General features: G+C 43.2%; 2 protein-coding genes across 6 annotated transcripts in view; both read left to right on the top strand.

The window, feature by feature from the left end:
* ppfibp2b (PPFIA binding protein 2b) overlaps positions 1 to 7151 on the top strand; it is a 65840-nt gene extending 58689 nt beyond the window's left edge. For all 5 annotated transcript variants that reach the window (XM_087797383.1, XM_087797384.1, XM_087797382.1 and 2 more), the window contains 9 exons: positions 1104 to 1239; positions 2076 to 2195; positions 2275 to 2425; positions 2524 to 2635; positions 2725 to 2813; positions 2881 to 3003; positions 3988 to 4113; positions 4169 to 4357; positions 6503 to 7151. In XM_087797383.1, the coding sequence (XP_087653509.1) occupies positions 1104 to 1239; positions 2076 to 2195; positions 2275 to 2425; positions 2524 to 2635; positions 2725 to 2813; positions 2881 to 3003; positions 3988 to 4113; positions 4169 to 4357; positions 6503 to 6718 (1262 nt within the window). In that variant the 3' untranslated portion in view covers positions 6719 to 7151. The remainder of the gene's footprint in view (positions 1 to 1103; positions 1240 to 2075; positions 2196 to 2274; positions 2426 to 2523; positions 2636 to 2724; positions 2814 to 2880; positions 3004 to 3987; positions 4114 to 4168; positions 4358 to 6502) is intronic.
* Positions 7152 to 8470: 1319 nt separating this feature from the next.
* On the top strand, positions 8471 to 13501 carry rep15 (RAB15 effector protein). The gene is made up of 3 exons (XM_087798037.1): positions 8471 to 8574; positions 8658 to 8951; positions 10252 to 13501. The coding sequence occupies exons 2-3, from the start codon at positions 8679 to 8681 to the stop codon at positions 10792 to 10794; spliced, it is 816 nt and encodes a 271-aa protein (XP_087654163.1). The 5' UTR covers positions 8471 to 8574; positions 8658 to 8678; the 3' UTR covers positions 10795 to 13501.
* The last annotated feature ends 4485 nt before the right edge of the window (positions 13502 to 17986 follow it).

Here is a 17986-nt window from a genome sequence, read left to right as displayed (position 1 = left end):
TTGTCGTGTAGATGTTGTCGTGTGAGTGTTGCGGTGTAGATGTTGTTGTGTGAGTGTTGTCGTGTAGATGTTGTCGTGTAGATGTTGTTGTGTGAGTGTTGTCGTGTAGATGTTGTTGTGTGAGTGTTGTCGTGTAGATGTTGTCGTATGAATTTTGTTGGGTAAATGTTGTCGTGTGAGTGTTGACGTGTAGATGTTATGTGAATTTTGTCAAGTAGATGTTATGTGAATTTTGTCAAGTAGATGTTGTTGTGTAGATGTTGTTGTGTGAATATTGTCGTGTAGATGTTGTGAATATTGTCATGTAGATGTTTTTGTGTGAATGTTGTCGTGTAGATGTTGTCGTGTGAATTTTATCATGTAGATGTTGTTGTGTAGATGTCGTGTGAATGTTGTCGTGCAGATGTTGTCGTTCTCTGACGTGTCTTCACATGATCTTCTTCTTGTGTTTGTGGGCTGCAGTGCGCTGCAGGAGTGCTCCAGCCTTAGGTACTGTATCCTCTTCACTCTCTCACTCTTTCTTCTCAACTCAAGTCACATGATCGGTTTGGTTCTGTTCTGGGTCCAACGTAAACAAACTTCAAAAAGTCTAGAAATGTTCTGCGAGTGCTGAGAAACTTCTTAAAAGTCTGTTGTAAAGAAACAAACGGTTATTTTGTGGAAATGATGGTACCAGACCTTCAATGGACCTTCAATGGACCTTCACTGGACCTTCACTGGACCTTCACTGGACCTTCACTGGACCTTAGCTGGACCAGTACCAGAGGTTATCCAAGTGGATAGACACACCTCTCTTGACTCCTGCAGGGTTGTGTGCTTAGCCGATGTTTGGATCTTCACTCTGATGTTAATCCGACTCGGGGCCTCGGGCCGAAGCCTGTTTGACTGTGAGAAGCTAGAGATTCTCACAAGGTTGTGACTAATTGTTTGCGTCTGTCCCGACTCGACTAACGCCTCAGGAGCTCCAGGAAAACTCCGGAGTCGGCATTTTTCAACATGGGAATAGAGAAAATATACGAACCAGTTTGAAATATTGACGATCGATCTAAAGCTGTCGTTGACTGTTGTCGTCGCTCAATCAATCATGAAACTGTTGTTTACAGAACGTCCGGAGAAGCAGGAGGAGTCCGTCCTGTCCGACCAGTCGCCGCTGTCCTCGGGCGTGGACTCCGGGCAACAGAGTCCGGTCTCTCCAGAGAACAGGAAGACTCACCGCGGCATCAAGAAGCTCTGGGGGAAGTAAGTCAGAGGCGAAGAAGAGAGTGAAGCCATGCTGACGTGAGAGTCACATTTTAAAATGTTTTTTTCTTCAAAAGATCATGAAGTTGTTTTTGTAAATACTTATTCCTTCATAAAAATTAAAAAACTAAAAATCTATAAAAAATAAATAAAACAATATAATATATAAAACACATTATAAAATTTAGACGTTTAATAATATGATATAAAACAATTTTGGAAATAAATTTGATTAAATGACAATGTAAAAAAAAAAAGAGTTAAATCATTATAATTGAATAATATAAAACTAATGATAAAATAAAAGAAAAAATGTAAACTATAAAATAAAACAATATAATTAAAAACAACTTTAGTAGTAATGAATACAATAAAAAAATTATAACAACAAACAATATTCTAAGATAAATCAAATTAAATTAAAAAATACAACAACTTTTTAAAATGAAGAGAATGAATAAATAATTACAATAAATAAATAATATTTTCTTTAAAACCTTTTTTAAATGAATACAACTAAATAACATAACAATTAATTAATAAAATTAAACCATTTAAAATAAATAACAGCAACAAATAATTGAAATAAAAACAGTTTAAAGATTTAAATGAACAATAGAAATGAGTTTCAGAAAAATGGATCCATTTAAAATGTATAAACATGAGATAAATATGTGACAGAAAAAGTTCGTTTGTTAAAGGAAACAAGATTCAAATAAAACTTTATCTATAAAGCAGCAGTGTCAGACTTGAACAATATAGTTTAGATCAATGATTGGTTTTAGTTGTGAATCGATGTAGAACATTTTTAATTAAAGTTGTTTCATCGTCGCCAGGATTCGCCGCAGTCAGTCGGGCAGTCCAGTCCAGGTCCAGGATCAGGACCCAGGAGACTTCAAGAGAGGCGGCTACAGAGCCACGGCTGGACCTCGACTCGCACGAGCATCGAACTCACGGTGCTTAGATCTTCAAAGTTGTCGTCAGATACAATGTTGTCGTCATATAAAATGTGGTAACACAACTTGACGTCCACAGCGAGCTGAAGATTCACTTCTCCAAGTGGACCACGGACCAGGTGTGCGACTGGATGGAGGATCTGGGTCTGGGTCAGTACAACATGATGGCTCGAAACTGGGTCACGAGTGGTCAGACGCTGATATCAGCCAACTCTCAAGACCTGGAGAAGGTACGACACACACACACACACACACACACACACACACACACACTGTTGTGAGTCCACGTCACTCCCATGATCCTCCTCTGACTCTGATCTGTTTCCAGGAAATGTCCTTGAAGAATCCTCTGCACAGGAAGAAGCTCCAGTTGGCCGTCAAGAACCTGAGCAGCAAACAGAGGGAGAGGTCTGCAGAGCTGGACTACATCTGGGTCACCCGTGAGTCCTGAACACACACCTGAACACACACCTGAACACACACCTGGACACACTCACACCTGGACACACCATGTGACCTGCTCTCTCAGGCTGGCTGGACGACATCGGCCTCCCTCAGTACAAAGACCAGTTCAACGAGGCACGAGTGGACGGACAGATGCTGCAGTTCCTCACCGTGGTGAGTCTTGAACCTGGTCCAGGACCTCCTGACTCGTCCTCCACTGACTCGAGTCGTCTTCTCTCAGAACGACCTGTTGTTCCTGAAAGTGACGAGTCAGCTGCACCACCTGAGCATCAAGTGTGCGATCCACGTCCTTCACGTCAACAAGTTCAACCCAAACTGCCTCAGACGACGACCCGGCAACGAGGTTCGACTCCAACAACTGATTTCTAGAATATATAACTTTTCTTTTTTGTTTTTGTCCACTTAAATCACTTATTATTCCTGTTTCATAAATGTATTTATTCTCAATTTGTCCTTTTTTTCTATTTGTATTATAATTTTAGAGAATTAATTTATTAATTATTATTTCCGTCATTATTTGTTCCTTTCTATTACTTGATTATTTATAAATAAAATAAAATCTATATGTATTCATTGTTTATATAATTTATTTATGAATTATATAGAATTAGAATTAAATAAATAGAATTATTATTTTTTCTTTTTTTTTAAAATATTTTCTGCACGTTTAAATCTATATCTTATCTTGAAAGTTGTCTTTTTTATTTTATTTTTTATTTGTATCACTTATTTTTTTCATCATCTTGACTTTTTTATTATATACCTTTAATTATATATATATTTTTTTTTTTTATCATTTTGATTAATACTTATTTTATTCAACTTTTGGATTTCAATTCCAACTTTTTGCCTTAAACATATTTAATTCATCATTCCTTCAGACTTTTTATCATTTAAAAAAAGTGTTTAAATGTTTTTTGTCATTGTTGATCATTTCATGTAGTTAATTAATTTGAAATTTGTTTAACATTTGTATAAATGTCAAATCCTTTACATTTTCCTGATTCTGATGGGTTGTTTTTTCTATCATTTGTTTGATTTGATCGTTTCAATTTAAAATATTTATTAATTTATTATCTTACTTATTTTCTATCTAGTTATTTAATTATAACTCAATTATTATTACACTATAATGAATTAAAAACCTGTATCTTTTATATATATATTTATTTTTTATTTCGTTTAATTCTTAAATCGACACCAGAAAAATAAAACAAATGTTAAACTTTAATTTAATTTGAAGCAGTTTTATGAAGATTCCGCATTGAAATAGTTTTTAAAAGTTATGAACAAAATAACGAGACAAACGTGATGTTTGTGTCTCCAGAGGAACTTCAGTCCCAGCGAGGTGGTCCAGTGGTCCAACCACCGCGTCATGGAGTGGCTGCGCTCCGTGGATCTGGCTGAATACGCCCCCAACCTGCGGGGCAGCGGCGTCCACGGCGGCCTGGTGGTGAGTAGGCGTCGGTGAGGCGAGCGGCAGAGGCGTGACCTTGTTGTCCGAGCAGATGCTGGAGCCGCGGTTCGACGCCGACACTCTCGCCATGTTGCTCAACATCCCGCCGCAGAAGACGCTGCTGCGCCGCCACCTCGCCACCAACTTCAGCGGCCTGGTCGGAGCCGAGGCCCAGCGCGAGAAGAGGGAGTTCACCGAGGCCGCCGCCCACATGCCGCTCAGCATCACCGCCAAGGTCAAGGTGAGACCAGCAAGTAACAACATTTCAATATCGTCTCTCACGGAAACAGGTTCAGATGCTGCTCTCTCTGGTCGTCATGGCGACACTAAATATTTAATTCTGTCGTTAAACATGTTTTTTATTTTCACTGTGACTCAAACACGGGTTATTTAAAGATGATTCATTTGTTTATTTTACAAACCGCTGACTTGATTCTACTTCCTGTTGTAGTTTTATACGTGCAGTGCTGCCGCCGTCCACCAACACAAACACAAAAAGCAACCAAAGAAAACTCTTTCAATCAAAAACATTTTTTGGTTTGAACTAACTGTACTCGATTTTTTTATTAATGCAGGTTTTTTGTTTTTTTTCTATTGAAGCATCTTTTGGTTTATTTATTTTAGTGCAAGCAACTTTTCTATAGAAGCATCTTTCGTTTATTTGTTTTATTGTAATAAACTGTTCTATTGAAGCATCTTTAGTTTTTTTTATTTTAGTGTAAGAAATTTTTCTATTGAAGCATCTTTGGGTTTATTTATTTAAGTGTAGGGAACTTTTCTATTAAAGCATCTCTTGGTTTATTTATTTTAGTGTAAGAAACTTTTCTATTGAAGCATCTTTTGTTTTATTTATTTTAGTGAAATAAACTTTTCTATAGAAGCATCTTCTGGTTTATTTATTTGAATTTAAGAAACGTTTCTATTGAAGCATCTTTTGTTTTTGTTTTTATTTTAGTGTAAGACATTTTTCTATTGAAGCATCTTCTGGTTTATTTATTTGAATTTAAGAAACTTTTCTATTGAAGCATCTTCTGGTTTATTTATTTTAGTGTAAGAAACTTTTCTATTGAAGCATCTCTTGGTTTATTTATTTTAGTGTAAGAAACTTTTCTATTGAAGCATATTTTGTTTTATTTATTTTAGTGAAATAAACTTTTCTATAGAAGCATCTTCTGGTTTATTTATTTGAATTTAAGAAACTTTTCTATTGAAGCATCTTTTGTTTTTTTTTTATTTTAGTGTAAGAAACATTTCTATTGAAGCATCTTTGGGTTTATTTATTTTAGTGTAAGAAACTTTTCTATTGAAGCATCTTCTGGTTTATTTATTTTAGTGTAAGAAACTTTTCTATTGAAGCATCTTCTGGTTTATTTATTTGAATTTAAGAAACTTTGCTATTGAAGCATCTTTTGTTTTGTTTTTTATTTTAGTGTAAGAAACGTTTCTATTGAAGCATCTTTGGGTTTATTTATTTTAGTGTAAGAAACTTTTCTATTGAAGCATCTTCTGGTTTATTTATTTTAGTTTAAGCAACTTTTCTATTGAAGCATCTTCTGGATTATTTATTTGAATTTAAGAAACTTTTCTATTGAAGCATCTTCTGGTTTATTTATTTGAATTTAAGAAACTTTGCTATTGAAGCATCTTTTGTTTTGTTTTTTATTTTAGCGTAAGAAACGTTTCTATTGAAGCATCTTTGGGTTTATTTATTTTAGTGTAAGAAACTTTTCTATTGAAGCATCTTCTGGTTTATTTATTTTAGTTTAAGCAACTTTTCTATTGAAGCATCTTCTGGTTTATTTATTTGAATTTAAGAAACGTTTCTATTAAAGCATCTTCTGGTTTATTTATTTGAATTTAAGAAACGTTTCTATTAAAGCATCTTCTGGTTTATTTATTTGAATTTAAGAAACGTTTCTATTGAAGCATCTTTTGGTTTATTTATTTTAGTGTAAGAAACCTTTCTATTGAAGCATCTTCTGGTTTATTTATTTTAGTGTAAGAAACTTTTCTATTGAAGCATCTTTTGGTTTATTTATTTTAGTGTAAGAAACTTTTCTATTGAAGCATCTTTTGGTTTATTTGTTTTAGTGTAAGAAACCTTTCTATTGAAGCATCTTCTGGTTTATTTATTTTAGTGTAAGAAACTTTTCTATTGAAGCATCTTCTGGTTTATTTATTTTAGTGTAAGAAACTTTTCTATTGAAGAATCTTCTGGTTTATTTATTTTAGTTTAAGAAAATGTTATACTGTGTAATAAAGAAACAAAACTACCTTCATAATCTAGTAGAAACAGGAAGTAGTTTGTCGCGCGGGGATCTTGTTGTCGTTTAGTTCTCGAGTGGCTCGTCGTGTCATTGACTGTTTGGTGTTTGTTTCTCCGCAGCCGAAGAAGCTGGCGTTCTCCAACCTGACCCACCTGCGGCGCCGGCGCTCCGACGAGCCGGCCGACTACGTTTGTCCCATCGAGTCGCCCCCGGGTCAGTTGTGCGGCGCCCCCATGCGTCCGGGCGGCGCCAGCCTGAGCCCCATCCTGGACCGGGAGCCCGGCCAGGAGCGGGCGGGGCCGGTCGGGGGGGCGTCGGACTTCTACTCCCCTTGAGGCAGCAATAAAGACCAAACATTCCCTTCGGCCAATCACAGCGTCCCCTTGTGCCCGCCCTGGTGCCTTACACACCTCAGCAAACTGTGCCACGATGTCGCCGCTCTGGACTTCCTGTGACATCACTTCCTGGATATTAACTGTGCTAGTGAGTGTTTCCTGTCACATGACCAGAGATATATTTATAAACGCTGTGTGAATATTTATGTGGCGGGAGGTCACGTGGAGGTCACTGGACTTTTTTACTGGTCGACAGCAATAATCCTATTTTTATAAACTTGTAGAAGAAACGACGACTAATAAAGATCCAGCTCTTCCTCACATGACTGATTGTTACCACGGCAACAGAACCACAATAACAAAGACTGTTGACTGATTTGCATCTTCACACATTTGAAGACGAATGAACGGATGAATAAATGAATTGATGAGATTAATGGATGAATCTGACGTTTTTTTTCCCACTTTTAGAAAGTTCGATTATTTTTATTTTATATTTATTTATTTTATAATTATTTATTATTTTTAACTTCCTTTGTGCATTCTTTAGTTTGTTTAATAACATATTTTAAATCTTGTGTTCATTTTATCTTTCAACGTTTTTCATCATTTTGACTTTTTAAATATTTAACTTTTTATTTTTCCATTTTAATTATTTTGTCCTTATCTTTTTGCTTTGGATTTTGTTTTACAATTATTAGATTATTGTTATACTTAGCATTTTAAAACTAAAACCTTTAATATATTCAAAAATGTTTCTTTCTTTCCATTTATTAATTAATTTCCTTTTTTTTTTTTTAATCGTTTTATCTTTTTTAATATTACAAATTTTAATATCTCAAATGTTCTTTCTTATCGTCGTTAATCACTTTTTTCATCATTTAGTTGTTTTTTTATTTGACATTTTTATAAAAACTTAAAATCTAAACATTCTATTTTGCCTTTTTATTGTTTTAAACCTTTTACTTCTTTTTCCATCATTTACATTTTCTTTAATGAAGACTTTTCGATTTTATTTCCCATTTTATCTTATTAGAATTTTTTTTATTGTATTCATTTAATAGTATGACTTGTTTTTCTCCTTCAATATTAATAATTTCATTATCTTCAAAAACTTATTTTTTTCTTTATCTTCTATCTTTATCACTTTTTATCTATATTTGTTATATTTAGAATATTTTATTTTTGTATGTATTTTTCGCATTTTATCTCACAATTATTTTTTCTCACTTGTAAATTATTTGACGACAAAAAAAAAGTTTTAATTTCAAATAATTTTATTAGAATTTAGCTTTTTCTGAAGATATTTTTTCTTCCTTAATTCATTATTTTTTATTGATATTGATCTGGACGGATGAATGAATGAAGGATGGATGAATACATGAACGACAGATTAATGAAGGATGGATGGATGAATGACAGATAAATAGATGAAGGCTGGATGAATGGATGAACGAATGATAAATAAATGAGGGATGAATGGATGAAGCATAAATGAGAAGGAGTTGTTTACAGATGTCATCAGTGTGTTTGTTGTTGGACCAGTTTTGTCGGTCAAAGAATTGTTGTTTTGTTTCCTGCACTCGTTCTCCAGCGTCGTCAGAACTTCTTCTTCTTCTCCTTCTTCTTCTTCTCCTGGCGAACGAGTCGTCAGTTGTTCTCATGTTTACCCGTCAAACCCCTCGAGCTCCTAAACTGCTTCAGCCAGTTGAGGACGAGTCTTGTTGACTCAAGAGAAGAGACCACACCCGAGCTCTAAACCCTCCGCCGCTGATCCCTCTTCCCTGAACCTCGGGACCAGAACCTTCATCGCTCCACGGCCGAGGACGGACGTCGGGCTCCACGCTACAGTCCTGGTGAGTCCCTGACCTCTGACCTCCTGTCTTGTCCTCATGGTTATGGTTCTTCACGCGTCTTCACGCCCACCATATGTTCTCAGACTCTCTGATCCTCCTCCACGATGGGAAAGCCAGGCAGCAAACCCCTGAAGGACTCCCCGCTCTTCTCCAGCTTCAAGGGGAACCTCTACAACCGTCCGCCCCCCAACGACAACCACGTCCCCGTCAAGCCCAGCATCTTCGCCACCCTCAGGAAGCCCCCCGTGGCCAAACCCAACGACTTCATCCCCCTCTTCAACGACTGCATCTTCGCTGCCTCCACCAGGACTCAGGAGTACCTGCTCTTCAAAGACCCGGAGGACAAGTTCCGACCCGGTCCGGAGACTCTCACCCAGGTAGGACCGAGCACCGACTCATCGTTGTGGGGTGGTAGGGTTCGGTCATGTGGTGGTGATCACTGAGCAGCTGTGCTACACAAAATACACACTTGAATATCACGTTGTTTTTTTCCATAATAAGTATCGATATTCAACAGCACTGAATCAAAAAAATGATTGACTAGGGACGAGAGGATACAGTCGACTTAAAGCTGATGTTTGGACATATTTTGGTTTGAAAACAAATGAAAGCTGTTACGACTTTGTCAAGAGTCATGTGGTCTGTAAATACTACAACACCAGAGTCAAGTACTAGACAATACAACACATATCGTGATACTACTTGTTACTGCACTATCACGATATAGCGTGATACGTGGCAACACAATGTTGCCAAAACACACTGAGTGTGTATTTATTCTAATTATGTAACAGCAGTTGGAAATCTATACATTAACTTTTTGAATCTTCAAATATTAATTTATCTCGAGCGCCCCGTAACATAGATATGACGTCATGTGACAAAAAAACAACATTCAATGTTTGTCATAGAAAGTTTGATATCAAAAATTATATTTTCTTAACTTCTTATTCATTTATCTTCAACATATACAAAGATACAAAGTGTTACGGGGTGCTAAGTTTCACCTCACTGCAGCTGGCACTGTTAGCCACTAGCTAGGCTAGCACTGTTAGCCACTAGGTAAGCTAGCAAGTAAAGCATTGAGTGTCAAATGTCCTTCACTTGACATTCCAGTGTAAAACAAACTTCATTGTAACACTTTCTATCATGTGTTAAATCACGTCACCACTATCTCACTACCAACACAATCAACCTCATCAAACTGCTGGAGACCTTGGCTCCTGCAAGACTTTGACTCATCTCTGATGAGACTTAAAGAAACAGTGTGTTTGTAACAGAACACGAAAATGTTACGAGGCGATATGTAAACTTGCATGACGAAAATAAATAATGATTTTCATAGAAGAAATTAAGCTTTTATTTTAAAAATATGACATTATTTAAGGTTGATGTTTTAAAAAAGTACGTTTAAAATGAAATAATTTTAATATTTACAATTAACACATATACAAAGTGTTTGTTTATTATTGTGTTGCAACTAAACTTCTGGCCACTAGATGGCAGCAGTGTTGTGCAAGTACTCGAAAATACTACAAATACATCCTCATTACTACAGTATCTCAGTGTATGGTATCGCGAGATTCTTGCCAATACACCCCTCTGGTAGACGACCATAAGATTATGACCCCCTGACATAAGTAGCTGGTCATAATCCCAGACTGGGTTCTCCCTCAGGTCTTCCTGATGACCTACATCACCCAGAGCATGAACCTGAGCATGACCGACACCTTCAACTGCACCGCCATGACCCGCGAGCAACGTATCCTGCTGGGCGCCGACTGGGTCTGGGCCATGCTGGAGAAGCCCAGCAAGAACCCCAAGATCCAGATCGCGGCTCAGGTTCTGCACCTGCCGGAGCGCGAGCTGGACGAGGAGGGCGGCGCCAATGGTGCCGACAGCGAGACCCTGCAGATGGCCCAGCGCGAGAGCAGCAACAAGACCAGCTACGAGAAGCTGGTGGACTTCTGCACCTCCGTCGGGAAGGACTGCTACGCCCTTTTCCTGTTCCTCGGCAAGAAGAACGACAAGGGGAACATCTACGGCGTCCTGAGCAACAACTTCGACGCCGCCATCGGGAAGTGCAACAACATCGACCGGGCGTTTATCGAGAACTTCTTCAAGGGCTCCAGGTACCTGCACACCCCGTCGGGCATGATGCAGGCCATCGTCAGCAAGAAGGAGGGCGACTCCCTGACGCTCATGATCAAGTTCAGTTAGACGCCGCGCCTCACTCACGGTCTTTGTGCTGATGTCAACAAGCTGTTCCTGGAGGCCATTCTTAGGCTCCGCCTCCCTTAGTCTTAGGCTCCGCCTCCCTTAGTCTTAGGCGCCGCCTCCCTTAGTCTTAGGCTCCGCCTTCCTTAGACTTAGGCTCTGCCTTCCTTAGTCTTAGGCTCCGCCTCCCATAGTCTTAGGCTCCGCCTCCCATAGTATTAGGCTCCGCCTTCCTGTCTTAGGCTCCGCTTTCCTTAGTCTTAGGCTCCGCCTTCCTGTCTTAGGCTCCCCCTTCCTGTCCTTCATCTTTACTTCTGCTCCTTCACTCCACTATAGGAATATTTAATCAACTTCACGTTTCAAATGCTGAAACTGATTTTTTTTTTTATTGTTTTTAATTTATTTGTTAAATAATTGAATTTAATAATTTGTATATTGAACTTTTTTCTTTTTTTTAAAAATTTAAATTCACATATAAGAGTTTGATCATGTTAAATACACAAACAGTTTTCAAAATTATGTTTTTATTATGGCCAAGAATGAAAGAATATATATACTTTAGAAAATGTGCTTTTGAATTTTTGGAAGTAGAAAATGAAAATGTTGGAAAGTATATTTTTTGACAACATTTGAGTCATGTAAAACAAAACCAATATCAACTTTTCAATATAGGAATTATTTAATGTAATTATTCAATAAAAAATATATATATTCGAGTTTGATTATTAAAAATATATATTATATATTCAATTATTTTTGTTAAACCCAAATTCAATTCAAATATGAAATAATATCCAAGTTTCAACATATGATCAAAATACATTTAACTCCAGTCATTCTGGAGTAGACTGGAAGTCGAGCAGTTTATAAAAATAAAATACGACTTTTATTTGGATTTTATTTTAAAACAATAGGCGACAACACAGTGCATGGGTTCTTACCTGGTCCATTACTTTCAAAATAAAGTCCATTACCTTCAGAATAAAGTCCATTACTTTCAAACTAAAGATAATTATCTTCAAAATAAAATCCATTACTTTCAAAATACAGTCCCTTGCCTTCAAAATAAAGTCCATCACCTCCAGAATAAAGTCCATGGCTTACAAAATGGAGGTTCAGGAACTTTTGGTCCAAAACCAACAAAGACAACGAGGAAAAGTCATCAAATACAATCCTTGCGCGAGGAAACTGGACAAACCAGTCTTGACTGAGCTGCTGCTATCAATGCTAATGCTATCATGTAAGCCACGTCCCAGCTCTCCAGGGCACACACAGTGAAATTGTCCAACATCTTTCATAAGGTTCTGATTCCTCTCTAACCTAAAAACAAAATGGCGTCAGGGCATTAATTCCATGAAGCACATGAACGTACCATCAGTCGTTGTCACCGCTCAACCAACCTTGATGGTGATTGACAGATGTCAGATAAAGACTTGAGATGGTGAGAAATGATCGACTTCCTGTCACGAAGCATCAGTTGAAACCAGGAAGTGATTTCCATACGAGGCTTCTGCTTGTTTGCATCAACACAAACACTGACGAATGTAAACATCTCTTTTGTTGTCAGGAAGAATTAAAGAGTGTGTTTGTAAATCTGATGGAATTAATATATTAACATTTAGTGACGACAACCACGAGTGTTCTTGTGCGTTTATGAAAACAATAAAAGTTTTAATAAACAAAAAAACCACTGTTGTGTGTTTTAATTTGCTTGTTTTAGGTCATGTTTCTTCGCTTGTGTGTGTTTCCAAGGGTCTGTGTGTTTAAGTATATTTGTATATGTGTGTGTGTTCATGTGTGTGTCTGGTCATGGGTTTGTATTTCTTTGTGTGTGTTCATGTGTGTGTTAATGTGTATATGCGTGTGATATTACGTGTAAGTGTATGTGTTTATGAGTGCGTCTGTGTTCAAGTTTGCCTGTGTGTTCATGAGTGTGTATCTATTCATGAGTGTGTGTGTGTGTTTGTTCATGAGTGTGTGTGTGTTTGTTCATGAGTGTGTGTGTGTGTTCATTTGTGTGTGTGATGTTTAAGAGTTTTTGTGTTCATGAATGTGCTTGTGTAAACATGTGTGTTAATGAGTGTGTTTAAGTAAGAAATTAGTATTTATTGTGTGTTCATGAGTGTGTGTGTGTTCATGCATGCGTGTGTTCATGCGTGTGTGTGTGTGTTTTCATGTGTGTTCATGTGTGTGTGTGTTCTACGTCATTGGTGCTCCGCCCTCTAACGGCTTCGCTATTGGTTTACCCCGAGGCACCGCCTGGTCTCTGAGAAAGCTTAATGAACTCGCCACCCAGCAGGGGGCAGTCCACTTCCTATAAAGGCGGGAAGCACCCGCCGCACTTCCTCCCTTTTCAACTCAGCGTGAAAGCTCCTGGATCAGCATGGCGGACGTGAGCATGAACATTGATGTAGATGGATCTTTGTGCCTGACGTGTGACACCCCCCTGGGGAGGGGGGACACGCATGCTCTCTGTTTCGTTTGCCTAGGCCCGGATCACGTGTTTGCGGATTGTGGGGCCTGCCGTATGCTTCCCGAGGAGGTCCGGAGGAGACGCGTCCTCCAGTCAGGTCGTGGGCCGACTACGATGAGGAGGACGACCGGCGGTGTTATGAGGCGGATCCGAGCACCCTGTTCGGTTCGGAGCCGGGGGATGTCGAAGCGGTCAGGGGAACCAGGCCCGTTCCTCGCTACCCGCTTGACGTCCTGCCGCGCATATTCACCGCCGCGGCGAACCGCATGGAGGTCGAGCTCCCCCCGGCACCTCCAGGTCCGGTCTCCCTCGCGAACAACATGGCTCTCCTGTGCGGTGCGCTCGACAGGCTCACCGTGGACCGAGACGACCTTGGACCTTCGGAGTTGGAGGAAGTCAAGGACTCGGTGGCCGCGCTCCTCCGGATGTCACAGGCGTACGCGATCCTGGGAGGAGGACTCCGCGACAGCTGGGCCACCGGCACCCGTGGCTAGACCTGGCCACAGCGCTGCCGGAGAGAGACCGGAGGCTCCTCCTGGACGGACCCATAACGGAGGATTCTCTGTTTGGTCCGGAGCTCCGGAACATCGTGGCTCGGCAGGAGGCAGCGCAGCAGGAGTCAGCGCAGCTCCGCCATCGCCGGCGTGAGGACGAGGCGCGACGGGGGTTCAGCGCGCGGAGACGGAGATCCCGTTCGTCGGCCTCATCATCTGGTGCTGGGGGAAAGCGTCACCAGAGCCAGCCGCCCCAGCAGCACCAGCAACAACGGTAACAGCCGCGGCGGGCGACAAGCGAGCGTCGCCGGGATCCGCAGCGGGAGCCGGGGAGCCAGCAGCCGCAGCGGAGCCAGCAGCCGCAGCGGAGCCAGCGGCGGCGAGGACGCAGAGGCGGCGAGGCTTCTTCTCGGGGGAGCCCTCCTCCCCCCTACTCTTTTAAAGGGATTTATGTAAATAAAACGAAGAAAACGTATGACGTTTCTGTGGTTCGTTCTGAGAGAGATGTTAGTAGTGTGCATGTGTTTCCGCCTGTGAGTGTGACGTATTCACAGGCGTCATTAGAAACTTTCGCCGCTAATGCTAAGCTAACATGCTCCGCCGTTCATAGTCGGCGTGAGTTTCCTCTCAGAACACAGTTCGAAGGAGGTTTTAAACCCCTTCCTCCGGGTCATGCCGAGACTGTAATAACGGAGTCTGTCCACACGAATGAGGGGCAGACTCCAACCACATGTGTTTTGTTTACAGACGAGCAGAGGTCCGCGAGACCTGCTGAGTCAGCTGTGTTTACTTCCGCGTCGACCAGCGCTCGTGCCCGACAGAGCTTGACAGCTGAGGTGAGTGGAACTAGTCCGGACATGTCTGTGTTGACCGGAGGTTGTTCCTTCCCCCACAGCGCTGTCAACAAGCACTGGCACCGTGGAGGACGTCACGTTTGGCGGCGGAAAAGAGGGAACGCCATGGAACTGACGCAACATGGTGTTTTTACACGCAAGTTTTCTCGACGTCCTGAGACCAGGCGAGGGCGAGGAACTCCCGCCCCTTCTGGTCGATCAACCGGAGAGGTCCGTGGCGGTCAGATCTCACGAGTGATGAACAGGTCAGGACCGCCAGCGGAGCTTGAGAATGTACGGGACCTGGTGAGTGATGCGGTGCCGACGCGCGCGCGACCTATTCTGAACTCACATCAGCTCCGGTTTAATTCTCCAGCACATTCCTCCACATCGCAGGTTTTGTCAGCTCCGGTGACACTAAGAAGTGCTCAGGGAGTTGGGAAGACTTCCGGGGGGGGAAAGGGAACACGCACGACGCGCATCTAAGGTTTCTCACGCGCATTTGCGCGTTTCTCCCACAGAGCCGGATTTTATGTATGAGAGTGGGGGTTCTAGTGAATCCAACTCGAGTACATGCTCTGTTGATTCAAGAGATAGAGACGCGGCTTGTGTGATGCCCTTTCGTCTACGGCCCGCTCTTGGGCGTTCACGGGGGCGGGCCGGAGGACAACCCAAAGTTCGCCAGGGCTGCGGTTCTGACAGAACACTATTCGGCTTGGAGTCGCCTGGTTTTACTTCATTCCACTTGGCTGGGGGGAGTAATCAGGCGGGGCTATGCGCTACAATTTGCCCGTCAACCCCCGCGTTTTTCAGGGATTCTCTGGACTCGTGTGGCGGAGCAGGAGAAATTATCCTATTTGAGAAACGAGGTGTCTACTCTGCTGCAGAAGGAGGTCGTAGAACTGGTTCCTGCAGCCGAGATGATGACAGGGTTTTACTCCCGGTACTTCCTCGTGCCGAAGAAGACCGGGGGCTGGAGGCCCATTCTGGACCTCAGTTATTTGAACAAGTTCATAGCTACCCGCCCGTTTCGCATGTTGACGGTCAAGAAACTGCTCTCAGGTGTAAGTCCAGGAGACTGGATGACATCTATCGACCTGACCGACGCGTACTTTCACATACCGATAGTCAAGAGACATCGAAAGTACTTGCGTTTCGCCCTCGAGGATCGTGTGTTTCAGTACACTCGACTTCCGTTCAGCTACTCTCTGGCACCCAGGACCTTCACCAAGTGTGTGGAAGCGGCACTGGAGCCATTGAGAGTGAGTGGGGTAAGGATCTTGACCTATCTGGACGACTGGTTGATCCTTGCCAGGTCAGAGGCAGAAAGTTACGCTCATACACAGAAGGTGTTGAGCCATATTGCCACCCTGGGGTTCACGGTGAACCTCAGCAAGAGCGCTCTGACTCCAGTTCAACAGTTAGTTTACCTGGGGGTACTGTTGAACTCGGAGGAGGGATACGCGCGCCTCCCGGACGTGCGTATCCAGCCCATTCTCCGACTGACAACACAGTTGCTGGAAGCTCGGTGTCACGTGACAACAGCAGGCACTGTTATGTCCCTCCTGGGGCTCATGGCAGCAGCTCACACGGTAGTTCGGCTGGAATATGAGGGAGCTTCAGAGATGGTTTGGTCGTCTCAAGCTAGACCTCAAGCGGGAACGAGGTCGGAAAGTGCGCCTTCCCGCTCGGGTTTTGCAGGACATCCAGTTTTGGAACTCAATAGCCAACCTCAGACGGAGAGTTCCATTGGGTTGCGTCCTTCACTACACTCAGGTGTTCACAGACGCTTCTCTGACAGGTTGGGGAGGCTTCTCGGGTCAGGCCTATGCCAGTGGGGTCTGGAGCAGACACATAAACTGGCTAGAGCTGAAGGCGATTTACAATGTCCTGCTTCACCTCTCTCCCCAACTGTCACGGTCCAACGTCCTAGTACTATCCGACAGCTCCACCGCCGTGGCGTACGTAAATCGCCAAGGTGGTGTCAGATCCCCAGCCCTTCCGAGTGTGGCAAAGAAGATTTGGCTGTGGGCAGACCGTCACCTGCTTTCGCTCAGAGCTCAGCATGTACCGGGCGAGCTGAACGCAGTAGCGGACAGACTGTCGAGGGGGGCCGTCCAGGACGAATAGGGTCTGTCCAAGGCAGTGGCGAGCGAGATCTGGTCTCGGTTCGGTCACCCGGTTGCAGACCTCTTCGCCAGCAAGGACAACTTCAAATGTCCTCTCTGGTTCTCTCTCAGGGCATCGGATTGCCCCCCACTAGGCGTGGACGCTTTAGCCCATTCGAGTTGGCCGGTCGGTCTACTGTTCGCCTTCCCTTCTCCGCGGCTCCTTCTCCCCTTGGATCGGAGGGCGAGGCGGGAGGGGCTGAGGTTGATACTAGTAGCACCAGACTCCCCGGGGGCGCTCTGGTTCCCAGAGCTGGTGCGCATGGCGGTCGGGGCCCCGTGGGCCATCCCTTGGGCCCCCGCTGCCCTGCGTCAGGACTCTGACAGCGCCGGTGCTGGGCCGGCCTCTCAAGGTGTGGCTCCTGCACGGGACAAGCTGAATGGGACTTTGGGCCCCGTCAACACGCAGGCTTTATGCCTCGAAGTGGGGGATTTTCTCCCGCTGGTGTTCAGACAGGTCCTTGGACCCCAGCTCCTGTTTGGTCTCCGCTATCCTGTCTTTTCTGCAACATTTGCTGGATAGCAGACGGACTGTGGCGACACAGAGTGTTCGCGTCAGCCATAGCGACGAGGCATGTCGGGTTTGAGGGTGGTTCGGCTCGCGCCCACCCTCTGGTGGCGCGTTTCTTGCGGGGTGCCTGCAGGCTTCGACCTCCTGCAAGGCCTTCCAGCCCTCAGTGGGATCTCCAGTTGGTACTGGACTCTCTCACAGGCCCGACCTGAGCCTCTTGACCAAGTCCCACTGGATATCTTGTCTTTCAAGGTATCGCTCCTTCTGGCACTTACAACCACGAAGAGAGCGAGTGAGCTTTGTGCCCTCTCCATTAGCCCTGAGTGTCTTTCCTTTGGCGTCGAGGAGTCTTCGGTGTCTTTGCGTCCTAACCCAGCGTTCCGCCCAAAGATTCTGAGTTCCTTGTTCCGGGCGTCGACCATCACGCTGCGGGCCTTTCACCCGCGGGTGGCCGTGTTTAGGCGCTCTGATGCCCTTTTTGCCTGCCACGGTAGATGCCGACAGGGAGAGGCGATCTCCTCCCAGAGGTTTTCTCATTGGGTGAGATCGGCCATTATCCGGGCCTACCAAGCAGCGGATGGATCCGCTCCTAGCGGTCTGAGGGCACATTCCACCCGTGGTGTGGCAGCCTCAGTGGCTCTTTTGCGGGGTGTGGCAGCAGAGGATATCTGCTCAGCTGCCTCTTGGGCGTCCACGTCTACCTTTGCTAAAGCCTA

Source organism: Callionymus lyra, chromosome 8 (genome assembly GCF_982586985.1).
Source record: "Callionymus lyra chromosome 8, fCalLyr1.hap1.1, whole genome shotgun sequence".
In the NCBI taxonomy this organism is placed as follows: Eukaryota; Metazoa; Chordata; class Actinopteri; order Syngnathiformes; family Callionymidae; genus Callionymus; species Callionymus lyra.
Note: the sequence above shows the minus strand (reverse complement) of the source record. Positions and strands in the feature narration are given on the sequence as shown.